The sequence below is a fragment of the Pholis gunnellus genome (assembly GCF_910591455.1).
Source record: "Pholis gunnellus genome assembly, chromosome: 24".
NCBI classification, from domain to species: domain Eukaryota; kingdom Metazoa; phylum Chordata; class Actinopteri; order Perciformes; family Pholidae; genus Pholis; species Pholis gunnellus.
Genome location: NC_136551.1, coordinates 7642183 through 7668087, shown reverse-complemented (window position 1 = coordinate 7668087; position 25905 = coordinate 7642183). Strand labels below are relative to the sequence as shown.

The 25905-nt window shown below is 42.1% G+C and overlaps 1 protein-coding gene across 1 annotated transcript; it reads left to right on the top strand.

The window, feature by feature from the left end:
• Positions 1-23159, top strand: pudp (pseudouridine 5'-phosphatase). The gene is made up of 4 exons (XM_079186029.1): positions 1-93; positions 678-896; positions 3261-3490; positions 22075-23159. The coding sequence occupies exons 1-4, from the start codon at positions 24-26 to the stop codon at positions 22249-22251; spliced, it is 696 nt and encodes a 231-aa protein (XP_079042155.1). The 5' UTR covers positions 1-23; the 3' UTR covers positions 22252-23159.
• The last annotated feature ends 2746 nt before the right edge of the window (positions 23160-25905 follow it).

Genomic DNA, 25905 nt, shown 5'->3' with positions numbered 1-25905 from the left:
GGAACTGAACTCCTGAGTCAAACATGTCTGCTTCTGGTAGCGCCTACAAACCCGTGAGCCATGTCATTTTCGATATGGATGGACTATTATTAGGTGTTTAACCGTACTATGTGTGCTATGTCTTGTAGTGTCGTGTATCATGTCACACGAGGAGGCTGCACCGGCGCTCGCGCTACGTAGACACAGATACTCATTCATCCGCTCCGCGTGGCGAACAGTCGGCGTGCCGAACTGCATAAACAAAAGCACTAAATACATGATTTCTTCGCACGCGGCCAAAAACAACGATTCACATCGAACATTATGACCAAATGTGCCTTTAAATAACCTCCGGGTGAATTCGGCTGTCATTTAATATATATGTATCTGGCACAAACCTTACATTACGTACCAAACTTTTACAGGCAACAGGAGGGGGGCGTTACTTTTTGATGTATCGTTAGGAAATGGCCTGTTTTTGAATGCTGCCCTTTTTACACTATCTATAAAAGCCTACATTTGTTATTTTTAATAGGCTACTGTTTGAGGTCACAGCCAACTGTTGAAGTCTCTATTCATTTTCTAAAATAGATACAAATGAATAATGGCAGAGTCCCCTAATGTTCCATTCATATGCAATCTTACATGACATGTAATTGAAAGGTAATCATTTTCTTTTTGTATTTTTCTCATTTCAGACACAGAGCGTCTGTACACTGTGTCCTTCCAGGAAGTCTGTGACCGCTTCGGAAAGCAGTACACTTGGGAGGTGAAGGCGCCGGTGATGGGTAAAAAGGCTCTGGATGGTGCCCGGATGATCCGGGACGCTCTGGAGCTTCCCATGACAGCCGAGGAGCTCCTCGCTGAAACCAGACTGATACAGGACAGGATCTTCCCCTCTGCCAAGCTCATGCCGGGTATGCCTTTAATTACCGCATATGCCCCAGTGCCATATTTTAGGACCCCAATAAATAATACTGAAAAATACAACCGTGACATGCTGCTGATTTTAAGCTGAATGGTTAAGCTTAAGTGGCCCGATTATGAGCTCTTGTGTGGGCTGCTGTCGTCTTCATAGTGCTGCTGCTTCTATTCTATGCAACTGTTGACACGCGTGTGCTTACAATCTGCAGTATTGTGTCCTGGCTCCGTGTTGAAGGTTATATTTATTGTCATTGTATAACACCGGGTTGCGCAACGGACTGTAGTTGTAGTCCAATTTAGCTGCATAAACAAGAAAAAAAACCTTTTTTTTGATATGCTGCAGGGTGGAGCAGGAGTTTAGGAATCTCACAGCCAAAGGAAATACTCTGGTCTGGAGTCTGGTGATACGGCAGCTGATACTTGTGTATCATTTGTCAGACGGCAGCAGGGTGAACAGGTTGTGGCTGGGTGGGTTTTGTAATATTCTTTCGCTTATCGCAGGCACCTCTTGTCACCAATATCACCGATACTCGGTAGATGGGTACCAATGATGTTGTGGGCGGTTTTAATCACCCTCTGTAGTTTGTAACGTTCCAGTCAGGATGATGTCTATTGCTCCTCTGTAAAAGTTGACAGGACCTTGGCACAGGAGTCTGGCCTTTTGAAGTTCCCTGAAGAAATACAGCACTTTATGAACTTTTTTCATGTTATGATAAAGACAGAGGGCGTAACAAACAAAAAAAGCACGGAAGAAGCAAGAAGACAACAAGAGTGTAACCGGCAAAACGCCAAACATCCACTATGCCTGCCTCATTCCATTTATACAAGCCCTGTAAAGAAAGACGTCAAGTATTAAATGCATTATAAAGAAACAAAGGTTGAATATCCGGTAAACAATGTGACGCGACCACGTGCGGAGCCGTGGTTGCGTCATTTTCTGCCGTTGCGGGTGCTTTTAATCCAGAGTGCTACTTTAACCCGTTCTATTCTATTATGAACACTAGAATGCGGGTTTGAAAGCAAAGCACATCTAATAAATGTGTACGTGTGTTACAGAAGGAAGATTATTCAGGTGCTGCATCCTCTCATCATTTAATTCATCGATGGATGCCTGGATTTGTTAGAATGTCATGCATGCATTGAATTATAATGAAGAGCATTTCATCTGAGCTGTTGAACAGTGTTCACTGTTGGGAACCTCACATGCAGTGCATGCTGGGACATCTGTTGATCATGCTCTCTGTTTTTAATATCAAAATAAGTAGTTTTAGTTTGAATGGACTATATACAGAACAGATGCTATCAGGACGTATCATGTTCTTAATTTGAATTATTACCAAAAAAATATTTTGATATGTCGTTGCTGGCATACATTTCTATCTACTTTATTAAGCGAAAAAGAAGTGATACTGACTCCAGTGCCAAATATTATGGCAATACGAGTGAGGTAAATATAGTCAGAAAACAACTAAAATAAGAAAAGTATATTACAACAACTTGAAAGTAAAGTAATATTGCACATGATTTTCAAATGTAATGTTGCAATATGGTGAAAAAAGTAATACGCGATATGGATATTATTGTTGTCGGTGTACATTCAGAGACGTCGTATAAATGTCGGTGATTGAGGACAAGCTCTGGGAGTTTCTCTTTCGAACTTTCTGCCACTAAGTGCACCATCGTGCTCACACGGCTGGTAGTTTAAGTATAAGTGTTCCTCCGATAATAAACGAGTTATGGCCTGCGATGTGGAACAGCAATGCTTACTGGTTACATGAGAAGTGTTCAGCGTTCAGGTTCTCCTCACCGAACAGGAACGTGGAGGCAGTGTGTTCCTTTAGGGAGTTTTTATTACATTTTTAGAGACTGTCGTCCTGGAAGCTGTTGATACAAAATCTCCCACAATGCTCTCTGGTCACCATTGGAGTAACAAATAAATAAAAACATTCACAAACTCATCAAAACCTCGCAGTTCATGTCATGGACTTTCTGTGAAAAGAAACATTAAATGTGTGCGACCAAATCCTGTGTTTTTTTGTTACACATTTTTTAAGTTTTGGAAGTTTGTGTAAGCCTCACCAATTGCTTGATTTACACTGGACCATTAGCCACATGTATTCATATGAAGAGGTGTTGCTGAATGTCGTACAGTGATCAAATAAACCCCACACTCCCAAAACTGAAAAAGTATTTGGAGTAGAGCTATTGGATTTTGTGAGGTCCCATACATTTGGTTTTCCGATTATACTAAGAAACTCCATGAGAAGAACTGGGAGCTCTCAGTGAGATGGTATGGAATGGCTCCGTGGACTTGTAAGGCGCTCCATATCGACATGTCTCATCTTGTGCACCACTAGGTGTGGCGAAACTGGTGCACCACCTCCGAAAGCACGGTATCCCCATCGCGGTGGCCACCAGCTCCGCCGGCGCCACGTTCAAGTTGAAGACGAGCCAACACCAGGACTTCTTCGGCCTGTTTGACCACATCGTTGTGGGCGACGATCCTGAGGTGAAGAACAGCAAACCTCAACCCGACTCCTTCCTGGTCTGTGCCAGAAGATTCAACCCTCCAGCTTCTCCAGAGAAGGTACGTTCTCCAGATTACACATCTACCCCGTTCTAAGTCTCGTTTGTTCATCTGCAGATGTGCTTGGTGAATCCACTTTGCCAGTGTTTTTTTGCAGCGTAGTGATATTTAAAAAAAGATGTTGAATTGTGTTTTAAAATGTAAACTCTAAAACCGTTCAACAACCTGCAGTTGATGCAGATCACCTTGTTGAAAGTGGTGGGCAACTTTTGTTTTCCAGTATTAGACTGGAAGTCTTTTTTACTCGTAACTCACAATTGAAGCTTTTATTCAGGCTTTTTAATATCTCACTTCATTGAGTTTTAATGTTTTCATGCGAGAAATGAACCATTTAGATTCCCAATGGTTGGTCAGTTTATTCTATTTCTATTCTATTTTTCGGAGACGTGAGAGCTGGCGGCTGCGTGCCTTGAAAACAACCCGGGCGTTGGTTTTCTGAGATTCTCTGCCAGGATACGTCCTGTAAATATCTCATTTCATTACGTTATAATAAAGTAAGCATTTAGATTCCCCAGATGTTTGCAGTGTATCCAGATAACGCCTGCTGCGACATTGTTTTCTGTCTTTTGTTGTGTTTTCCAATGTGTTAATGAACAGAATATCAATGTAGAGGCTTCTGAGCTGAGCTGCTCTGTTGGATCCGGTTTTCCTCCAGTACCTGATAAAAAGGCATCTCAACATCTGCATTCTTTTTAATTTACTTTAATAATTCATGTATTTCTTCTGGCTGCTGATCCTGAGGGTGTTTTTCGCAGACTGGATAAGAATCATGGGTAGACGGTACGATCCAGCGGCATGTCAACAGTGCGTCAAACAATACGTCTTATATAGAGTTGTACTTAGCTGCCTGTTTGTCAGCCACGGCCTTTTTTGTTTGCAGCTAATGTGTTCCATTTGAACTGATGCAGGCAGGCCCTGATGTCAGCCGCTCTCTGCACTGACAGACACTTAGAAGTCAGGAGCTCTCCGGGTTCACGGGCTGCTTAAGATATATTTTCAGACTCTCTGGAAGCCGTTCGCACTGTTGAGTCAGTCTAAAATAGCTGCCAAATATCTCTCTAAAAGACACCAAATAACAGTGGGAGGCCTGACCTATTTTCATGAAAACTAGATTGTGTGTTCAAAAGTATTATGCTAATTTGAACAAATCTGCCGTTGATCATTGCTCAGTAGACAACTCGCTAATGAATATGTAATTGAATGATACGCTTGGCGTTGCGAATATGATTTCTTTGTGTTCGAAACTCTTAATTGTGTGAAGTTCTAGTGCCTCTCTAGGAATATGCTTCATGTTGATGCACGCTGTCACCTAGATATCAGAAACCTTAGCATCTGCTCATGATTTATAGATTTTTATTTTTTAAGGATTAATTGTGAGGAGCTGAAGAGAAACTGGAGCATCCAAATCTATTCCAGGAGATGGAAAAGCTGTTGACGAAGCTGTTGTCAGAGCGCTGATCGCGGACATTCATTACGACTAAGTTCATTGAAAGAAAGTTCTCAATCGCTACTTCCTTGCACACCACAAGTCCTCACACGATCCTTTCTTTTTATACTAAAGCTATGGCGCTGTATCTGGGAACAAGCAGTATTATTCAGGATACGTTTGTAAGATAATGAAGATATTTACTGAGATTATAGATGGGTTGATGCTGTGAGGATTCAGAACAGGTCTCAGAGTTTCTTCTTCTGACCGTGGACCTTTCTAAGCATTGCCTTCAACCAGCACATCCTCTGCATTCTCTTTTGTTCAGGACGGCCGTGTACAAGGATTGAACTGGCAACATGCCCTTGGAACAGGAATCCAATAAGAAGAGAGACTTGTAATACAAAATGAAAGCATGTACTTTCATCTGAAGTGTTTCTTATTATCAGCTGCCCACTCGCACTACTTATTGCATTCAACATTAGTTCTTTAATGTCATATTGCACAGCAATCATTGGCAATGAAGATGTGGGATCTCAGGCTGCCTTCAATGCAGCCATCAGCTAACGTCAGCTAACGTAGCATTCTAGCTGGAGTAACATGGAGCACCTTGTTAACCGCGTCACACCCTCGGCATGCACCTCCAGTGCTATTTACTTTGATGGACTCTTAAAAACTCGAGCACATAAATGGCAGTACATCTCATTTAGTTAATGTAGTCATCGAGTGGCCTTATGCGCCGCTCCAGTTGCTGGAAGCTAATCCGTGTCTGGGGCAGCAGAGTTGTTGGACGATCTCCTCATATCCCAGAGCACCATTCCAAAAGCGATGTCTCTACAACTGGTTTTAACTTGATTGGTCAACCAAAACTTGAAACCATTTTTAATGTGCATGACATCTTTGTGTAGCGTCTACAGGACGGGCAGGCACCACCTCGCTGAGTCCAGTATCAAGTTCTCTAAAAACACACACGGTGGTTCCACTAGTTTGTAAATGTTATTCAGACAGAGTTAGTGAACTTCTTTTTTCTGCCTTTATGAGTTAGGGGATTATAATTATTACAGATGTGACCAGAAGTGAGGGGCAGAGCGGGAACTGAACTGCGGTATTCTACTTCCTTTGTCCTCAAGTCAGACCTGTTGTTGGATTTATTTAGCCAGTTATTAGATAAATCCTACAGATTTCTGTTTCCGATGAAGTCTTTTGGGTCCTTCATGTTTTTTAATGTTGTGTTTTTTTTCCCCCGTTGATGAGCCGCTTCTTTGACGGCTCAGTAACTGTTATCTGACTCGAGGTGAGACACCACAGGATCTCACTGTTAGGAACTCAGTAACCAACACCAGAGAGATCGTCACCCCCCCCCCCCCCTCTATCTTCACCCGGGCTCCAAGGCCGCTATCCGAGACTCCCTGTCTCAGTGACGTGGATAACATGACAATGATACCGGCCAATATCACAGGATGAATGTGAATATACATGAATACATTTCAAATGATGGATATGATTGATTTTACACAAATATATTTCAAGACACACATTTTTCTCCCACAAGAACAACTTCTATCTCTGATGACACAATGACTTGTGTCCTTTTAGCGTAGCTAGCATTAAAAACCAACTGTTGGGATGAGTTTGATCCAACATCAAAGCATGACCTGATCGATGTTTCTGGACACTAAAGTTCTGAGGTTCCAGCCTGAAGTACAGTTAGAGCAAAGTTTTATGCTGTTGTGAATCGGTCTTTGTTCCAAATACCATCATTTAGATGTTCATCATTCAGCAGGTCTAAAAAGTGATAGCGACCCTATATCACATTTTATCTATAGAACTCTGCCTTTACAAATGGCTTCTGGATGATATAAAAACCAAGGTGCGTTCAAAGAGAACTCCTTCAAAAAGTGAGCCATCGTGGCATTTTACTCCGACTGTGTTTTGATATTTACAGCCTAATTTAACAGAGACATTTGAGGCATCCGATGGATATATTCTCGCTAACTCCCCTTCTCTCATTTGAAAGGCTTTTTGCCGCAAATAGGTCTGCCCGTGGCACGGCACACCAGATTTTTTAATCTGGAGCCAGCCACGGTTAGAGCTGTCATTTTTCCTGAAGAGATATGAAACCGAGGCTCAGAGGGGGAATCGACAGAGTGTTCAGTGGAATAACGAATGATGATGCGTCACTACCTGACTCCCGCTCTGTGACAGAGGAGGAGAGCAGGCAGAGGGAAAGCTAGAGGGGGGGGTGGGAGGGTGGAGAGGAGGTAAACAGCAGAAGCAGCCGCATGGTAATAACACACATCCAATTGTCAGCTCGTCCTGCCTTAATCTCAACTCTGATGGGAAAAACACACCAGCTTGTTTTAAGTCGCTGTGAGACACGAGGAACCGGCAGAAAGGAGTGTCGCACAGTCAAGTCGACAGAGAGAGAGCTGGACTTAGTAATGAAAGGATGGTCTTTCAAATACGCCACTAAAACACGTTTTCAATATGTATGCAAAAATGATAACTCCTTCATCATCTGCAAGGCTGTCGTCATTATGCATTTAAAAACAAATACAGGTCACATCTATGGGATATGTGCCATACAAATGTTAACTGTCAGTACAGATGCGTGTAGCATCTACTTTTATCAGAAAAATCTGCTGTAGTCTAAATCTGCTACTAATTCATCTGTTTCTGCTGTTGCGGTTCATCGACAGACATCTGGCTAGCTAGTGTTAGCTTCACCGTCTGCTTCACTTCGTACTACCAGATGATAACCAGCACAAAAACGAGAGCATGCATTCTCTCTAATGTCCAGCAGGGGGCGACTCCTCTGGTTGTATAGAAGTCTATGAGAAAATGACTCTACTTCTCTCTTGATTTATTACCTCAGTAAACATTGTAAACATGAGTTTATGGTCTCAATCTCTAGTTTCAAGTCTTCTTCAATACAGCATGATGTTCATTTAGTAATTGATGGTCCATTTAGAGTCAACAGACCATAAAGCAGGGTATGCTTTAGGGCGGGTTACGTTGTGATGGACAGGACAGGACTCCGCGGTCAAAATATGGCCACTTCTGTTTATTAGTTGCTGATGGCAACGGCCAAAATTGCCAATCTCGATGCTTCAAAAATCGCAGTCCATAAACTAATGGGTGGCGTTGAAGTGATGCCACATAGGACGAGTTACAAAACTGTGTCTGTCCCATTCAGAGTGATATTTTGAAAGTGTCCCCTGCAGCCAAGCAAATATATAGTACAATATGTGATTGAATAGGATATTCAGAGAGCCAGAGGCAGTGCCGCGCTGTGAACACTGCAGTCCAGTGGCCTCCCGGGTGAGTAATATGGTGTCGATGCCGCTGTCTGAGCTGACCAAAAGTGAAAGAAAAAGCACTGCTCTCTTTTCCACGGAGAGAAAAGGACATTTTTCACCACTCCAAAGTAACAGTGTTGATGAGACGGGAGATTTTTTTACCGAAGGTGTGCTCAACAGCCTGAATAAGATTAATGAAACATGAAAGTGAGCTAGTTCGTGCCCACACTGATAGGGAGGGAGCGAGGCAGAGATAACTAGTTCCTCCTCTGCCATTAATCATACAAGGCATTACACCTGGGGCAGGCTTTATAATCCAGATATTCAAATCAGGTACGATTAGGACATGAACTTTTCTACCTGAACATTAAATTGGCCTATTACTGCAATGACAAATCTCACCATATTCACCCCTTACCTTTATCAGATATACACACCAGCCCAAAGAGTCTCAAATGCATATCTCTGAATTTAGTTTGTTTATGTGAAAATGTTAAATTTAAGTAAACGTTAATGGTTGAAGTCACTTTAAATGCTAAGTGCTCATTGATCGTTTCTACACTGCACTTTACAGAGATCACACTCGATCCCTACCTTTGCTGCGAATGTTAGTTGCTTTGCCAGCCGTGATGCCTCGGACGTCTGAGAGTCCTCTCCCCTCACTCCTCCATGGCGGTGGAATTTGGCAGCACGGGTCTGGTAGACAGCTGGATCGTTTAAGATAGAAGCATGTGTGTGAGACGGACGACTGGAAAAAACTCTGGCTGGAGCGCCTCTTGTGTAGACGCGCCATGAGAAAGCGAAGCAAATTCCCCTCCATGTATGTACCTCCATGCTAGCAGGTTTTGGTGGCACTGGTGAGGAAGGTGCCTTTCAACACAGTTTCCTCCCCACCTCTTTTCACTGGCTGCCAATGCTTCCTCCATGTTTGTCCCTCCAAGGCAATTACCATTGGAGACCAGTGGTCCCATCCTGGTGTGTCTCAGATGAGGAGCGGGTCATCTTCCAATCAGAATATCGGCAGTTCGATCCCCGTCCATGTTGACGTGTTCTTAGGCAAGACCCTCAACCCTTAACTTAACTATGCCATCAGTGTTTGAATGGATGTAGATGTGAGTTTAGTTTAGTATGTATGCAACGTATCCCACGAAATGATATCCCACGTAAAGTTAGTATTTGTATATTAATATGTCTTTTCAAAATAAACCTCCGTCTTCACAGGAAACTCAGGTTTAGGCAACAAAACTACTTGGTTAGGTTTTAAGAATAGATCCTGAAATACTTGGTAAGGTTTAGGAAAAGGTCGTTTGGGTTCAAATAACTCCGGAAGTGGCGTTACTGAAGTATGCAAGTTGCGTGACAAAAACATCAATGTTGAGTAAGTCATTTTTAATAGCATATAAAGTTTTAACAGCTTGCCTAGTCCCTATGTGGCTCTTTGTTTTTCTCCCTTAGAAATATTTGATGTCTGTTTTCTCTTACTTCAGTCCTTCATACCGTTGTCTCATCCCAGCTGGACTAATGTCACAAGCTTAAATAAATCATCAGTGAAAGAAATTGCAGCGGAATAAAGACTTATGTAAAGCCACAGAGCTCAGTTCTCCCCTGTCTAGGCATCACTTGATATGCTTCTTTGTTCTTTATTCACTCCTCCTTTCAACTACCCAGATCTTCTTCTGTTCATATCAAACAAACCAGAAACTTCAAATGAATCACACTCTGTGTATGAGAGGATTTTTCTAGGGAAACACCTACCAAATGCTAGGTCTTGTGGATTGGGCTCAACCTGCACAGACCTCCTTTAGGCCTCAGATGAGGCAAAGAGCTCTGTAAGCTGAGCAGACTAGAAATATCTCCCATTGCCAAGTCTTATCTAAGGTTCATCCAAATATTGTTGATTACAGCATATGCATCAATGCATAAGAACTCGCCCTGACCACCCGCTGCTTTGCTATATTTTCCCTTTGTGTAGGTTACACTGGTACATTTAAGTCTAACATTATCTTAGGCAGACTTCCTGCTTACTTGAGCCAGGTGTGCAGCTTGCTCCTTGGTTCTGGAACAATCTGCAGGCCAAGCTTAAACTTGAGACCCTTATTACTTTAAATGATTTTAAACTTAGAAGAAATTGCTTCAATTAACTAACAAACACGTGGCCTATGTCATTATCATAACACTGTTATTACAAACCCTTTTCAAAGCACACCATTTGGTGGAAAAGAAGTGCATTTAACAACGCTTTCAGTGAGAAATGAGAGTGAGTAACAAAAGGTTCTCACAAAGGGGGGATGGAGTCAGTGAATTCCCTTTTGGCCACGGGAGCTTTGGATGTGCAGATAATGATGCTGCAACAACACGGCAACTATGATTCAGGACCTGCCTCCCCCCTATACTTTTATTGGGTTTCATACCTCAGAAACTATCAGGGGTCTACAAGGATTCACATATTAAAGAGACAACGCTCTGATCCAGTATGAGGGGCAACAAACTCCCTATTTCCAAGCTGCAGTTTGTGGACCTCCAGCCATTCATTTATCCCTTTGGCTATTTTATTTTTCTCCACTGTGATGCTTGACTGTTCCACATGGTCACTTATAGAACAGATGCATCTGTTGTGGTAGTGAAGCTGTGAGAGGATGCTCACAAACAGTCCTGAGAGGTTTCAGGCTGAAAGGCTCACTTTTTATCTTCTCTCTAAAATATTCAAGATGGTAAGCTTTTGGAATAAACTGACAAAATATTATGGGTCAGTGAATGGTTTAAAGTGCAGTGATGGCCAAGTTGATTTAAAACCACTTAGCCCACACTCTGCAGCCCTGGGATTCCTCCTATCTAGTTTAGCATACGTCTTCCTTAACTTGCATGTAGATACACAGCACTGTCCCTCTCCCCTGTTTGTGTTTTCCTAGCTGGATACTTAATCATCACAGACTTCTAAATTTGTGGGTTAAGCCGGCTGCAGGGTCCTCCTCAGATCACAAGCAAAGCAAAGGGAGGCCGGGTGGCTGTGAGATTTGCAGGCACTCGTTTTGGCTGGATGGTGATTTTTTTGATTAAGTCCTTGGGCCGTCCACGGGCTTTTCTTTGAGCCAATTGCAATCTCTTGACACTCAGCACAGCAGTAACTTATCTCCTAATGAAAACGCGCTCAGTAATAGCAGCCTCCGTTGTGAATGCGTTGTGTCAGCCAGTAAACATGTCGAGCTGTGTCTCACAAAGAGCTTTTTAAAGTGAATATCATACCATTCGACTCCAAACAACTCACAGATTTAACTTAAGATCGATGCTTTGATTGATTTGTTCTGATTGCAACAAATAAATGTACGTAGAATCTTAAGAAACATTTCTATTCTCCAGCATTAATATAAAAACTGGTACTCACCTACGACTGCGATGCACTGAATTTGCCAAATACTTATAGGTCATATTTCCTATATATAAGCAATATTTCAAGTTGAAGCCCACACCTAATGGACTGCATGACAGCATTATACTTTTTGTTTGTTCAAATGACGGGAGCTAGAGAAGCACCCCGGATTGTTCATAGTGGTGGTTCTTTCCCTCAGGGTGTGTGGAAGTTTCTCTAAGCTGGACTGTTGGGCGCCATTGGGATGATTGGTTGACAATGATCACTGTGTTTATCAGAGTTCTTTGTCATGAGGGTTTTTGGTTCAGGGGAACGCTAGAAGCAGTGACTAACCGTTAGATTACTTTTGACGTGTTGTTCAACCTGCCCTGGCCTGTGGTAGTATCTCACTCCTCACAGAGGTCAGTGGCTATGTGATTTGTCAAGTTATCGGCGTGGTAATAATATGGTCAGTATTCCATAATTCTCCCAACATGCAACTTACATCTGTGTGTTTTTAACCCAACCAGACAGAACTCGGCCTTGGGCAGGGAAAGGCCTCCGAACATATAGGCTGCGTGTGTGACCTTTGACATATAATGCCAACACACACATAACATGCACACTTATTAGGAGTGCAACACATCATAAATCGCACAGCAAAGGCAGAAAATATAACTTTTAGAAATACTCCAATCACGCTATTTTCAACCTCTCTGAAGTCAGTGTAAACTATCAGAAGCTGTTTAGAGCCAGCCTTGTGTATAAAAAGTACGTAATAAGTTAATTATGTCATAATTCATCTCTACTATTTTTTTTATTTTGCTGTGAAAACATCTTCAAACAACTGGATTCATCCAAGTTTCTCACCAAAACTTCATTTTACAAGATTACATTTAATTTCATTTGCCCATCCAATACTCATTTTCTCTGAACAGAGCCTGAACGCATCGTAATGTAACTGAACAGAACCTCCATACGTTAGCCATTAGCGGTGCTGCTAACGCTAACTAGCGCTCCTCCTGTTGATTTCAACATGGACTTGTTGTTCACAATGTAACACCATCAGAGATCTGCCAATAGAAAGCATAAATGATGGATGTCCTGATCGCATATTTAACTGAATATAGGCGGATAACGATCGTCAGTAAAACTTTATTTCACACCGTGATGGTTAAACTGTGCAATTAATCCGCAGTTCACATGCTTGCCGAACCGCAGTATGGTCCGTTACGCCACTATTGCTTATACTTATGGTTTGTCTATCATCAACACCGGCTTTATTTCTGATTTTCTCAACACGAGATGAGGAAAGGTTCCACATCCCTCGCTCATGCCACCCGGAGCACCAGGATCATTTAGAGGATGCAGTTTTGTCACCGTGACTTATTCACTGGCCGATGGACACTGGACACAAACGCGTGCATGACGTACAATTCATCTGTATCTCGTATGTCACGTGTGTGTTCAACGCGTCAGCTTGTTAACATCATGCATCAGCCGCACAACGGCCATGTTTTATCTCTGCTGTTGTCTTCCTGTCATGGCTCTGCTGAGAACAAAAGCAACAACATCCATGAGTAAAGCACATGATCATCGTACGCCCAGTGAGCGCGTCAGTAACAAGAGACCTCGAAGGTGATGTATTCTGTGAAGCTCGTTTCATTAACCTGTCAGAAGAATGTTGTTGTGTCAGTTACTCAAACAACCACTTGAGGCTCCAGAAGTGAGTCAATCCGCGTAGACCCTCATGTTAAAATGGCCAACTTTAGAGCAGAAATAAACACGTTTACATCCTGGTGTTTACATACAATGAAATACATTGGTTGAACAATGGTGGAAGTTGTCATAGCCAATGCACTATAATCACATCAGTACATCTTAAGTACAAAGTACAACATTGTCTAACATTGACAGTGAGTTAGGTGGAAATCTGGGTAGTTGTGGTCACTGGTGTGCAGCACAATAAAATCAGTGACTTTAAGAATTCAATTCAGCCCCGAAATGTTCAATACTTTCCCGAAATGTTATCTGCAAGCTGAAACTCCAAAGTCATCCCCGCTGGGCATTTATGTGCTGGTGTCAAAGAGATGAAAACACGGCAGCTGCATCAAGCAGTCCACCACGTCTTCAACTGATTCCCAGTCCACCTCAACTGGTTAAGAGACTTGAAGGCAGGATCCAGAAATGGAACTACAGAACTGGCTGACAACAGGAAAACACACCAACCGCTGCCAATAGCCAACATTTACAACAAAAAAAATCCAACTCGCAGCAAAACTAGTCTTTCTCTCCATTTCTTTCAACAGTATCATTGGTAACCGTGTCAAAATGACACCGAGCATGAATTTGTATTTGCAGAAAAAGAGACATCAGTGATGTTTTCTGTACAGCAAAGACCTGTTAAATGGTTTCTGTGATGAACATGCTCACCCTGACAGATTCGTCCCACCGCCATGTTGTGGTTGTTAGGCAGACGGACTGTCAGACGTGTGAAGTTGACACATTGCGTTCACCTCGGTGTCACATGCTGGTAAAGTCTCTAAGTTGAAAAAGCCACAAGTCAACCGGGGCAGATCGGTCCTTTAATGGTAGAATTTGTTGCAAATGTTTCTGTTCTCTGCAGTTTCTTCAAAAGTCTTAGCACAAGGACATACTTTTCAGTGTAAAGCTTTCTTCAGGGGAGATGGATTGATTTTAACATTCATTTAGACTTTACATCTGTGAACTCGTTGCTCCCCGTTATTTAAATCCATGTCCTTGTATTTTAAAGTAATACGTTAATACGTTTCTAAGATGTTTCCGTGTCGGAAGAGCTGCTTGTCCTTCTACTTCATATATCTCTCTTTTTGTTTCACTGACTCAAAAGAAATATAGCCATCAGGAGAGCTAGACCTTGTATTTCACATCTTTTCAAATTGGCAGTTCATGTTGAACTGCTAATATTTCTACCCATGGATGTACAGACAACTATCGCTGGGTTACTTTAAATGTTAGGAAATAATGACACACCACAGAAGTGTAAGTCACGCTGAATGATATCAATATACTTTATATCAAAATCATGTCTCACGTGCATGCGAGTGTGTATTTGTGCACACTAAACAGACACGGTTTACATCTCTGGCCTTACCCCCCACCCCCCCCCATCCCCTCTGTCTTGTCCCGTTCAGCAGTTCTGACTTGGGTACCCGGTGAATCCAGCTTTAGTTGACTCTGATGAATCTTGCATGTGTTTGGGTGTAGGCCTGAGGACGGGTTGTAAATCTTCCCTGGCACCTTTTAGAAGAGTCTCTTCACAGTTCCACTCAGAGGGGCCGAGGAAGTGGGGAGACCAGCACACACTGCTGGGAACCAGCGTAGAAAGCTTCATCATTTTTGTGTGGGCCTATTGTTCAACTTCAATGGAAATTTAAACGATCGAGCAACCGATGAACTGGTATGCCCGATGACAGGAAGGAGGATGTCCTGGTGGAGGAATGGCAGAAAGCTTAGAAGAGAAGTGGGGACTTGGGGAAGTGGTAATGTGACTGAAAATGCATCATGCCATCATAATTTCCTTCAGTTGAGCCACAGTCAGCAACAGTCTCCTTCTGTCATCACTTGAGGTAGAAATGTACTTAACTGTACTTAGTTTCTGACAGTAACAGTTGGATACATTCGTCTAATGGGCTAGATATGTTCTTACAAGTTGACCCCATTTACACTTCAAGTCTCTCATATCTATATCAAACTCAGATGTGATGCAGCGCCATGATATTCACAGCTCTGATATAGTCCACCTCACTTTTTTCCAAGCTAGATGTAAAGTACCTTGATGTTTTTCTGCTCTCTCCCCAAACAGATTATTCAACAGGTGTACTGATCTGGGATCAGACGAACTCCTTTGAATGATCAGGAGCTGCAACGCTTCATTAATGAGTTGTACTGTTGAATTATTCGCCATCTATTATCTGATTCTAGCTACTAAAATGTGAATATTTTTTTGATTTTTTTACTCCTTTATGACGTTAAACTTCATTTTGTTTCTTAATTTGTTGACAAAACAGACGCGACGTCTTGCTGTGGAAATACTGACTGACATTTTCACCAATTTCTGAGATTTTATAGACCAAACTACTATTTGATTAATAGAGAAAATAATCAGCAGATTAAGTGACAATGAAAATAATAGTTAGAATGACCTTCGTCCTGTCAACTTTGGCGATGAGTTCCTGGAACTAAATGTGGTCGCTGCTTCAGAAGGGACACTAAATGTAAGTTCCAGGTACGTTCACATCACAACAAGGACGACTGCTACTGGTAGAAATGGGGATACGACACACAGCCAAACGGTACCGTGGGCAAATGGAAAGATGAAACAAGATTATATAAAACAAGGAGTAAAATACAGTGGAGTCAACCGAAGAACTGCAAAGTGGTTTGATGCGATTTAAACTCTTTTGAGCCACCGACCGGCTTGCTCTCATTTTTGTAACTTCTGTCTAATCCACTCAAGCCATCAATACGTTGACCTGCGTATGTTTTCATCCAGTTCAATACAGCACATTGAAAGCAGATTAAAGGGTAATTTCACTAGCTCATTGGGTAATTACCAGTTTTAATTGCTCCCAATCAAGGGAATTAGCGAGGGCTCTCCGTTGTGCATTCTCAGTGTTTCCGCCATCATTGTTCGACATCCTCCAGCTTCAGGCTTAGTGACATCATAGAAGTCAATTAGGGTTGAAAGAGACTCATGGAGGCGTCTTTGTTCTACCTGAGTTTGAGAGTTGAGACGAACAAAGGTCCTTAAGGCTTTCTCTGAGACTTAGCTTTCTGTGGCTTTCCCCTCATTGTACGGCTGTTTCCTTTATTCACACTCAAGTGCTTGTTCCAACCACAAAGTTAAAGCTGTTTTAAGTCTGTATTGAATTCACTATCCACAGTTCGGAAAAAAGAAACAAAGAGGCACTTAAAATTCAGGTTAAAGGGCAATGTGTGGCATATACTAATGCTAATTTGAAATAAAAGCTTAATATTTAATTATACAAATTTAGAATTGGCATCTCAGGATGAATGAAATATAGGCTTTATCCAGAGCCTTTGATTTCCTGATTTATTACATTGCAGAGCCAGACGAAGTGCTAAACTAGCTTAGCAGGAAATCTAACAGCAGCACACACGCTACACTCTCCCCGCAGCGTTTAGCTGTTCCCTACTGACTAAAGCAATCGCCACCCAATCCCCATTTCTCCAGACCATAGTTCTTGCTTTGTAAAAGAAAAGAAAACCCCAAACAGAGAATCAAATGTCCGACCCTAACCCCGCGATGACGGGATGCTTCGTCATTAATGGACAATGCATATAGTCAAAATCAATATAATTAACACAATGACAAGAACCAGTCACATATTTATATGACAACAAAGCATGACAAATCAATCCAGCAACACTGCAGCGCTAAAACACGTATTCCGCCGCACACTAAAGAGCACGAGCCATCCAAATATTATTCACATCAGAGGGAACAATATTAACCATATCATAAAAACGACACGATAGACTAATTAACACAGTAGTAACGCTACTGCGGATGTAAAAACACAAAAGCACTTCACTTACCAAAGCTACTTTTCACTTAAAGACAAAGCGAACATGTTCGTTGAGTTGTAGATCCACTCGGGTCTCAGCAAAAGTTTTCAAAAGCACCGTAGCTTGTAAGTGTCCTGCCGTGCTTCGGTGTTGTGTTGCTGCCTTGGTTAGCCACCTCAGGTTAGCGTAGCGTAGCTCCAAACAACTCCAAATACCAAGATGCTCAGTTGCAAATAAAACGCATTCCCAGCCATAACATATGCAACGCTTCTCCGACGCTGTCAGCCAGGAATACTGTTCATATAAATCCTTTTCCTGGCTGGCTCAGGGCTAATAGATGTGGGGTTGGCCGACTCTTTCTTACGATGTCCAGCTTTTCTGGAAATGTCCTTCTTGAGAAATCCGCTTCTCCTCCTTCAGCCATTGAATGTTAAAAAAACAAAGCTCGGTAAAAAAAAAAAGAATCTACACCAAGCAAAACGCTAAAAATGTCATGTCAATGTCATAACTTCTTACATGTCTTTCAACTTGAACTCTTACTACTACCAACTTCTGCTAGCTGCTTCAGCTTCAAAACAGTCACACTAGCCCACCTAGGAAGCTCTAACATGTCAAAGAATACGCCCAACATGTCAAACTAAAGATCTGATTGGTTGAACACTATGACAATCAACAATATCGTCCCCATTTACTTAAACTGCAAAGGCTTCCTAGCGGGCCTCTCTTCTTACCTAGAGACATAGGGGTGAAATCTGATTGGATAAAAGCTCTACTTAAAACAAGCTGCACAGGAAGCAGCGCTGGAAGCAGCGCAAATGAGGAAGACAGGAGCTGTGCAATGAGAAAATAAGCTAATGGGAAAAATAATTAGAATACATGTAGTGTATTTGTGAAAAATATTATATATATATATATATAAAATAGCTGTAACTTTGTGATTCTGTTTAGGCCAGCAGAGAAGTCTTTGCTGGCCCTGACGGCTCACCACTGTATATACACCATATGTATATACAGGTATCTACTTTCTGCTAGCATAAAGCTAATCAAGATTCTGTGAAAATATTGATATTTTTGGGACAATGACATAGATGATAGCTAGCTTGTCTTGCTGCCAACCTATATTTACTGTTTGTCAGCCATAATGTTAGTTGATGCTAGCATAACGTTAGCTTGAACGAGCACCTTAAGGTGACGATTGATCCAGGTATCCCCAAACTCTCCTGGTTACCAGAGAAACGGAGTGAATGGCTTGTAAATAAACATTTGATTCTGGTTGCAAAACGCATACAAATATATTATGTATGGTCTTCTTTTCTTTTCCTTTGGCAAGTGACCATGGTAGAAGCGAAATAATGTCCGCTGCTGCCTAGCAACAGGCAGCTTCATCTTTTGACAGGCAAGAGAGCCGCTGTGTGCATTCAGGCACGAGGAACTTTAGCAAAGTTACAGTTCACTCGCATATTGCGTGAAATTAATATAGAGCGCATGAGGAAATTGTTGTGTGTCCCTCCCCCCACTGATAGTATGTGGTACTTTTAATAAGGATCCATGGCAAACATGAACTTCATAAATAGTTCCATTCATTAAAGCTGCTTTGGCAGAATTGGGTATTTTTGACCTGCGTCCCCTTAAAAACATTGCCCATATTGGTATTTTGAAAAAGCACTGATTCAAACAGAAACAGAAAGCAATGATCTGAAGTCATCACAAACACATTGATTGACAGTGATGAAATACGAATGGTTGAATAAAGCGCCTGTGAGATATGATAAGAAGAATACCTCTGGGGTCTGCGGGACGACGGCGGGCAGGATGAGGTTTAACTCGATGTCAAACCGTTGTTAAATGATTCAACACTGTGGTCCCTCGTTTCACGGGGCTACACTGGTGGTAGCACGGCAGCGCTGTGATTAAAGCAGGTGACAAGGCTGTCAATCACAACCACTGCATGAAGAACAGAGGCTCTGTCTGAATCAGCTTTAATTGGTCATGCAAATACAAGGTTGTCGACTAAACTACCATTAAATCCAGCTTCTGATCTACGCAAGTCCCTAAAGGCATATTATCGAAATTTTAAAGGACATTATAAAGTTATGTAAACTAGACTGTAATCAGCACTTTTTAACATTCAGTATGCTGCTTAATTTTTTCGTATATTTCTTCAGAATGATGTAACACATCTGCTGCCTTCATTAAAGATATAAAAAGTTATCTCGCATCTATTTGGGGCGAGCATTGCTTCTCAGTGTTCCGCCAGCAGCTAAAGGTGAATATTAGTTTGTCTGATGGACGTCATGGATGCACTGAAATCTGATGGATAAACTTCTGTTAAACTGTGATGAGGTTCATGAGACATAAGCAACAAAATAGATTATTTGGCTTTGATGATTCTACTGTTTTAAAAACATTGCATTTAGCTTTCTACGCCTTCCTTTTCCACATGTGCCCTCTATTGTCACTTGGTTGTCGTGTTACTCCTGCCACCCGACAAGGCAATCGTTGTCTGATGATAATATTTTAAAGGAACACAACATAGGGTAGGAATTGAATGTCTTATACTATCCAGAAGTAGAGTTTACAGAGTGAATCTTCAGCTGACAAACCTACTATTTGAATCAAAATGCTTTAATAATCTGCGCGGCTCTCATTGCAAATCAAAGATCCCCAACAATGCCAAGCAAATGTAGTCTTCAATATAATTGAATATTAGGGCAACAAAAGATCATTTACTCGGTTATATTAGAACAACCCCCATGACGATGTCGGGGCGAACACAGATGGCAATATTTCTCCAGTAATAGAACTTTGCTGCATTCATTTGCCAGTCAGAGAGACTGGAGGGAAATAAAGTAGGTATTTTAGAAACCTAAAAGATTTGGGACCGGAGCCCCAGAAGCCGGAGAAGCAGAGTGGCCAAAGAAAATGAGAAACGGCTGTATATTGATTTTGCAGTTGTTGCACTTTCAACCCTTAAACCAGCCTTACAATATGAGGCGCAGTCATTTCACTGTGAACATCAGTCCTCTCTCCGGCTCAGGCTCTTGAATAGTAGAATAGTTGGCATTAACGATTCCTCCTGACCCTCAGAGCCCTGAGCCTCCACTCCTTCCCTCTTCCTGGCTGCACACTCTGTGATTATTGGACACTGAAAAATGATTAACCTCCTGCTGACGGTTCAGCCGTGATAATTCACCGCAGCTGTTGGAATGTCCTTGTCGAACTTGTGCACAGATAACTATTTCAAATGCCAATTAGCCGCCATGTTTTCCATATTTCCACTTGGCTCGGCGTGTCGCGGGGACACGGCTCTGTACCAGACGGGATTCACCGCAGCAGCTACTGGTTTAGAAAGAGACTTCACACAGAAGACACACTTTGACTTCGAAGAGCATGAATGTTCTCACCATAATCCCACAGTTGTGGTATTTCAGGCATTAATCCGCACTGGTTGAAAACGACATGCATTCATGCAACTGCTAGAACTTTTAAGAACTTTTGGGCAGTTTTCTGGGAAAGGATTTCTTTTTTTTTTTTGGTGTGTGTTCTTGCCCTGCTCTTAGTTACCGTTTCTTCTTTTTCGTGCGAAGTAACTGATGATCGTCTGGTCCCTGTAGTAGAGGTGAACGGCTTCGGAGCATATTTTCAGATAAGTGTATTTAACAGTTTCCTACTGCATAAGCTGATGGTAAGCTTCTATGAGATCTCACAAAACACACATATGCATATATATATATATATATATATACACTACCGTTCAAAAGTTTGGGGTCACTTAGAAATGTCCTTATTTCTCAAAGAAAAACACTGTTTCTTTCAATGAAGATAACATTAAATTAATCAGAAACACACTCTATACATTGTTAATGTGGTTAATGACTATTCTAGGTGGAAACGTCTGGTTTTTAATGAAATATCTACATCGGAGTATAGAGGCCCATTTCCAGCAACTATTATGCTGGTGAGAGAAGCTATAAAACTGGCCTTCCTTTGAGCTAGTTGAGTGTCTGGAGCATCACATTTGTGGGTTGGATTATACTCTCAACATGGCCAGAAAAAGAGAACTTTCATGTGAAACTCGCCAGTCTATTCTTGTTCTTAGAAATGAAGCTATTCCATGCGAGAAATTGCGAAGAAACTGAAAATTGACACGAAATTGTCTGGGTGACCCCAAACTTTTGAACGGTAGTGTATGTATATATATAGATTATATATATATATTACATTAAAGGATTGTACTGAACTGTATTTGTGACTATTTGGAAATATTTTTATTTTACAATGCTTCAATCTACTTGGGACTAAAGCATTTTAAATCATTGTCTATCAATGAACTTGGTATTACTCCGTACTGCTGTCCTGAATATGTGTTCAATAAATCCCTGCATTGTGGAATATAATGATGAAATAATGTTTGAATGTCCTTTGAAAGCAATTTCAAATGCATTTCCTGCTATTTGTCACCTGCTTACCATGAAAACTGTCGACGTTACCAACTGACTCTCTTAACAATTGAACGCAATCTAATTCAACCCCAACAGAGACGCAATGAAAGGCAATCAAAGCGGCTGCAGTGAATTTTTATGTCAATCTACGGTAAATTTAATTTATATATATATATATCTTGATATGCACCACGATTCAGATCTGATCATCAGATCGTCTTCAATGCAGTGACTGAAGATATAAACAAAGCTAATGTCTTGGGGCTTCAGGGAGCGCCGTAGTTCTAAATGTAGATTAAATGGATATTCCACCTGGCAGAGGAAAGAAGTTCTCCTCTGAGGAATATCACGTTTATCACATTAAAAATAGAAATGCTGCTCCATTTCCCATGTTTGTTTTGGCTCTCAGCTCTGCGGCTCCTGCAGGGGTTGAAGCCCGTAGACCTAACAGGCTTAAAGGATAAAATCCTTTTGTCTCCCTCTCCTCTGTCCTCGCTCAGTGCTTGGTGTTTGAAGACGCTCCCAACGGCGTGAAGGCGGCGCTGGCCGCGGGGATGCAGGTGGTGATGATTCCCGACGACAACCTGGACCCGGGCCTCACCAGGGAGGCCACGCTGCGACTCGGGAGCATGGAGACGTTTGAGCCGACGCTCTTTGGCCTGCCGGCCTTCGACTGAGCCACAATCTCAGCCTCTAACCGCCACCGCGTGAGATGGATTACCGGCATACCTGAACATGTTGTGTGTGGACATTGATGATGTTTTTGTCACGTCGTTGTTTTCTGTCACAACAATGAACGATGTCACACATTTTTTATTGCTAAACCCTTGAATTTACGGACATGAGCTTTATAGATATTTGTCTCCTACATGTCTGCCACCATCCTGATACATTTCTGCTACTCAAAATATTCAAAATTGATCTGAAACCAGTTCTATATATATATATAGAGATATATATATCTCTATATATATATATAGGATATCATGGAAGCTCTTGAACACGCTGTGGATCAGTCAGAATTGTGTCCTTGTTACACATTGTGTTTAAGCGGTTTTATTGAAACGCTAAAGACTCGACTCCTCTCCTCAGTGTAATCCCGTCCTCACCCTTTCATCTCCGCTCATGTCTGCCTCAACACTTACTGCTATTCACGTGTGTCCCCCCCCCCCCCACGTTCTCTCGCCAAGCAGGCTTTACCGGAGGTCCGCTGGAGGAGCCCGGTGCCTCGGCTCCTCTCACGCTGCTGAAATAGGATTTCACTGCACTTCCATTCTACTCCCCCTCCTTGGCTTCTTGGCCTTTCATCCTCAAGGAGGGTAGTCTCCTAAGTGCCCCACCCCCCCCTCCCTCCTGCTCCAATCACTGTGTAGTTCCATTTTCCCCTCTCCTGGCCTAAAACATGGTTTATTTGTGTGTGTGTGTGTGTGTGCGCGCCTTTCGGTCTTACCACAGAGCCATTGTAGAGTGAAAGTGGATGATAGATGTCAAATTCAAATAACGCTCCAAAAGGACTTCATCCACACGGTGTAACAACATGTTTTCAGATGTGCAAATGTGTTACGTATTCATTATCAAATAAAGAAATCCATAACACAAGCCCAGAGTGTAATAATTCTGCAATTTTCATTTTTAATTTCAAATTGAAGGAGGCTAAGGGTTATCTTCAGACATATTGCATATGAATTCCTTCATTATGTCAGAGAGTCTCTAACCCCATGCATGTAGAGCTGGTGTGCGGTCTCATTCAGTTCACCGTCTGTATTGTCAGATGTAAGTGGCCACTATATGGCTCAATATCAAAGACCCTGATTTTACAGAAAAGGGTTGGATGAAAGAAAAAACCCTGATATTATTATTCCATCTGTGTAGTACTCTGTGTCAAAAAGTGTGGTAAATAAAGGTTGAGATGAAAGATGTAGCCATCCACAGCTATTAACATTTTCATGATGACTTCCAGAAGAGATCCATGGTTGTCGTCATCGGAAACCATAGAAACCATGGAAACGGAAGGAAACTGTATAGAAATAAGACTGTAACATTGAATTTGTGGGCATCTTCTAATGTCAGTCTTATTTCTATACAGTTTCCTTCCGTTTCGTTTGATGTGCGCAACACACACTGGACGAGTTACAACATTTAGACCCCAGTTTATATAAAGTCTATGAGAAGACTAGATCGGGCCAGAATTCTTCCTGGGCGGGGCCAATTTAGGCGTAGGTGCCAGTTGGAAATCTTTTAACGAGTTAAAGTTATGAGCTCAACACAGACGACAAGTTCTCACTCCAACGCGTCAAATACCAAGGCTTGATCAGGGGCCCCTCGCTTTAAACTGTGACGCCCATGGTTCCCCTCTAGTGTCAGTTTTGGACCAGTGAGGGACAACGTGTCACTTTCTGCTTCGTCACATGCATATAGTGTCTTTTCAAAATACATTTCCAATGCGACAAACGTCAAACGTACGCTAGGAAATGTTCATGGTTTGGGTTAAAACAAATTACGTTAGTGGAGTACGGACGCTACGTAACAAAACTACGGTAAAATATATCAACATCGACAAGAACAGCGGTCACCTGGGTTAAAGTCCTGTGTTTGTTTGAGCCTCGCCACCCACCATAAGTGAACTTCTTCTCTTCATACTGGGTCAATTGCGCTGAGGGTCTGATAATGACGAAAGAATAGTGATTCGAATGCACACTGCATTCTCAGTTGTGTTGCCATCCAACATGTTTTCGAGGATCTGAATGCACTTCGATTGATGAAGAGCACGTGGAAGTGCACGCACTCTACAGCACTGATGTCTTTCTGCATGGAGTTTTCTTTGAAATTGAAATCCAGCTCGTGAAGGGTGTCGTGGGAGCTTGGCATATTTCCTCTCATTTGTGCAGGCTCTGACCCATTTCAAGATAATGGTTTCCAACTGGGGGCTAAAATCATTTTTCAGCCTGGCTCTTTTTGCCATACTTAAAACAGCTATCTCCAGGCTTTTTGGTTCGGTGGCTGTATAGTGGGTCAGCCATTCAATTGGCCCCACGTCGCTCTGGACATACCTGTTCTAAAATCCATAATGCTCATAAAATCCATAATGCTCCACCCTACTGCCCTTCATCCAAAATTCTTTAGTGTTTCCCATGTCTGCCAGTCACCCTTCTCTTTTATCATCGCAGCAAACCTTTTCCACTTCACGTCTGTCTGTGACAGAAGGGGGCAAGAGAGAAAAGCGGAGTGGCAGAGATAGCTTCCTGTCATGTTTCCGAGGCTCCTATCCTCAACTGTGCTCTCGAACTGATAGGCGAGAGTGGCTGTGGGACACGTTCATCTTCAACGTCAGGTTTTACATCCGTATTTTATCAGCACTCAAGACAAGCAGCTCTCCTCTAGAGGCAAAGTCGAAAAAACACTGGACGCCAGAGAAAGACATTGTATGGATGACCTCATTTTGAACATGAAAGCTTTTTTTTTTTTTCTCGTCTTAAGGGGCTGCAAAACAGTACTTCTGACAAAATGTGGAAGGAGCAGGATGGGGAAGCTCATCAGATAATGAAGGCAGGCCTCTTTCTGCACATTTCCCTCAATCCAGACGAGCAGTTTAAAAGATACTGATTGGATGTCATATCTTTGAGGAGGCGAGGAAGCAGCTTTTGTATTTTTCTTCGGGGGATTTGAAAAGGAAAGTCATCACCTTACTGAAGGAAATGAGGGATTAAATATGCGGGAGCTTCTGTATTATAGTCAGGAAATCCACTGAAGCAACAGTGATGTAAGTATTTTAATTGATTTGTTTAACAGAAACTGTCATAATCCAAAAGTTTGCATCTAAATACTCCACAGTAGTTCAGTGCATGTCTTTGTGTTTGCGGTCTTAAAGAAATTCTCCTTTTCTTCAATATACTTGGCCAAAACAAATAACTCTTCCATGTGCAAGGTGGCAGAACTTTAGATAGACTCTATTCTTGACACCACGAAAAAGCGTATTTTAAGTCGGCACATCTCCAAAGCACTGGCAACGGCTGAATTTCCAAGAAGGGTAGAGCACAGGAGAATGCCAAGATCCGATGGAAGTCGTTCCGCTAGGTGCCATTTTGTATTCCACTGCCAACGTGTGCAACCTCAACTTGAACCAAAAGGGATTTCATGGAGATGAAGATATCGCAGGCCTCTGACCGCAAGAGGCACTTTCTCTGCTACGAGATAGGATGCAGCAGACACTGTGCTTTCTCCACTTACTATGAGACTCCATGCTTCCTCAGTGATGTAAATAGACCTCATGTTTTATTCATCTTCGAGTGATGAGAGAATAAATTTGATTACAGGAGCGGGTGATGGAGAGG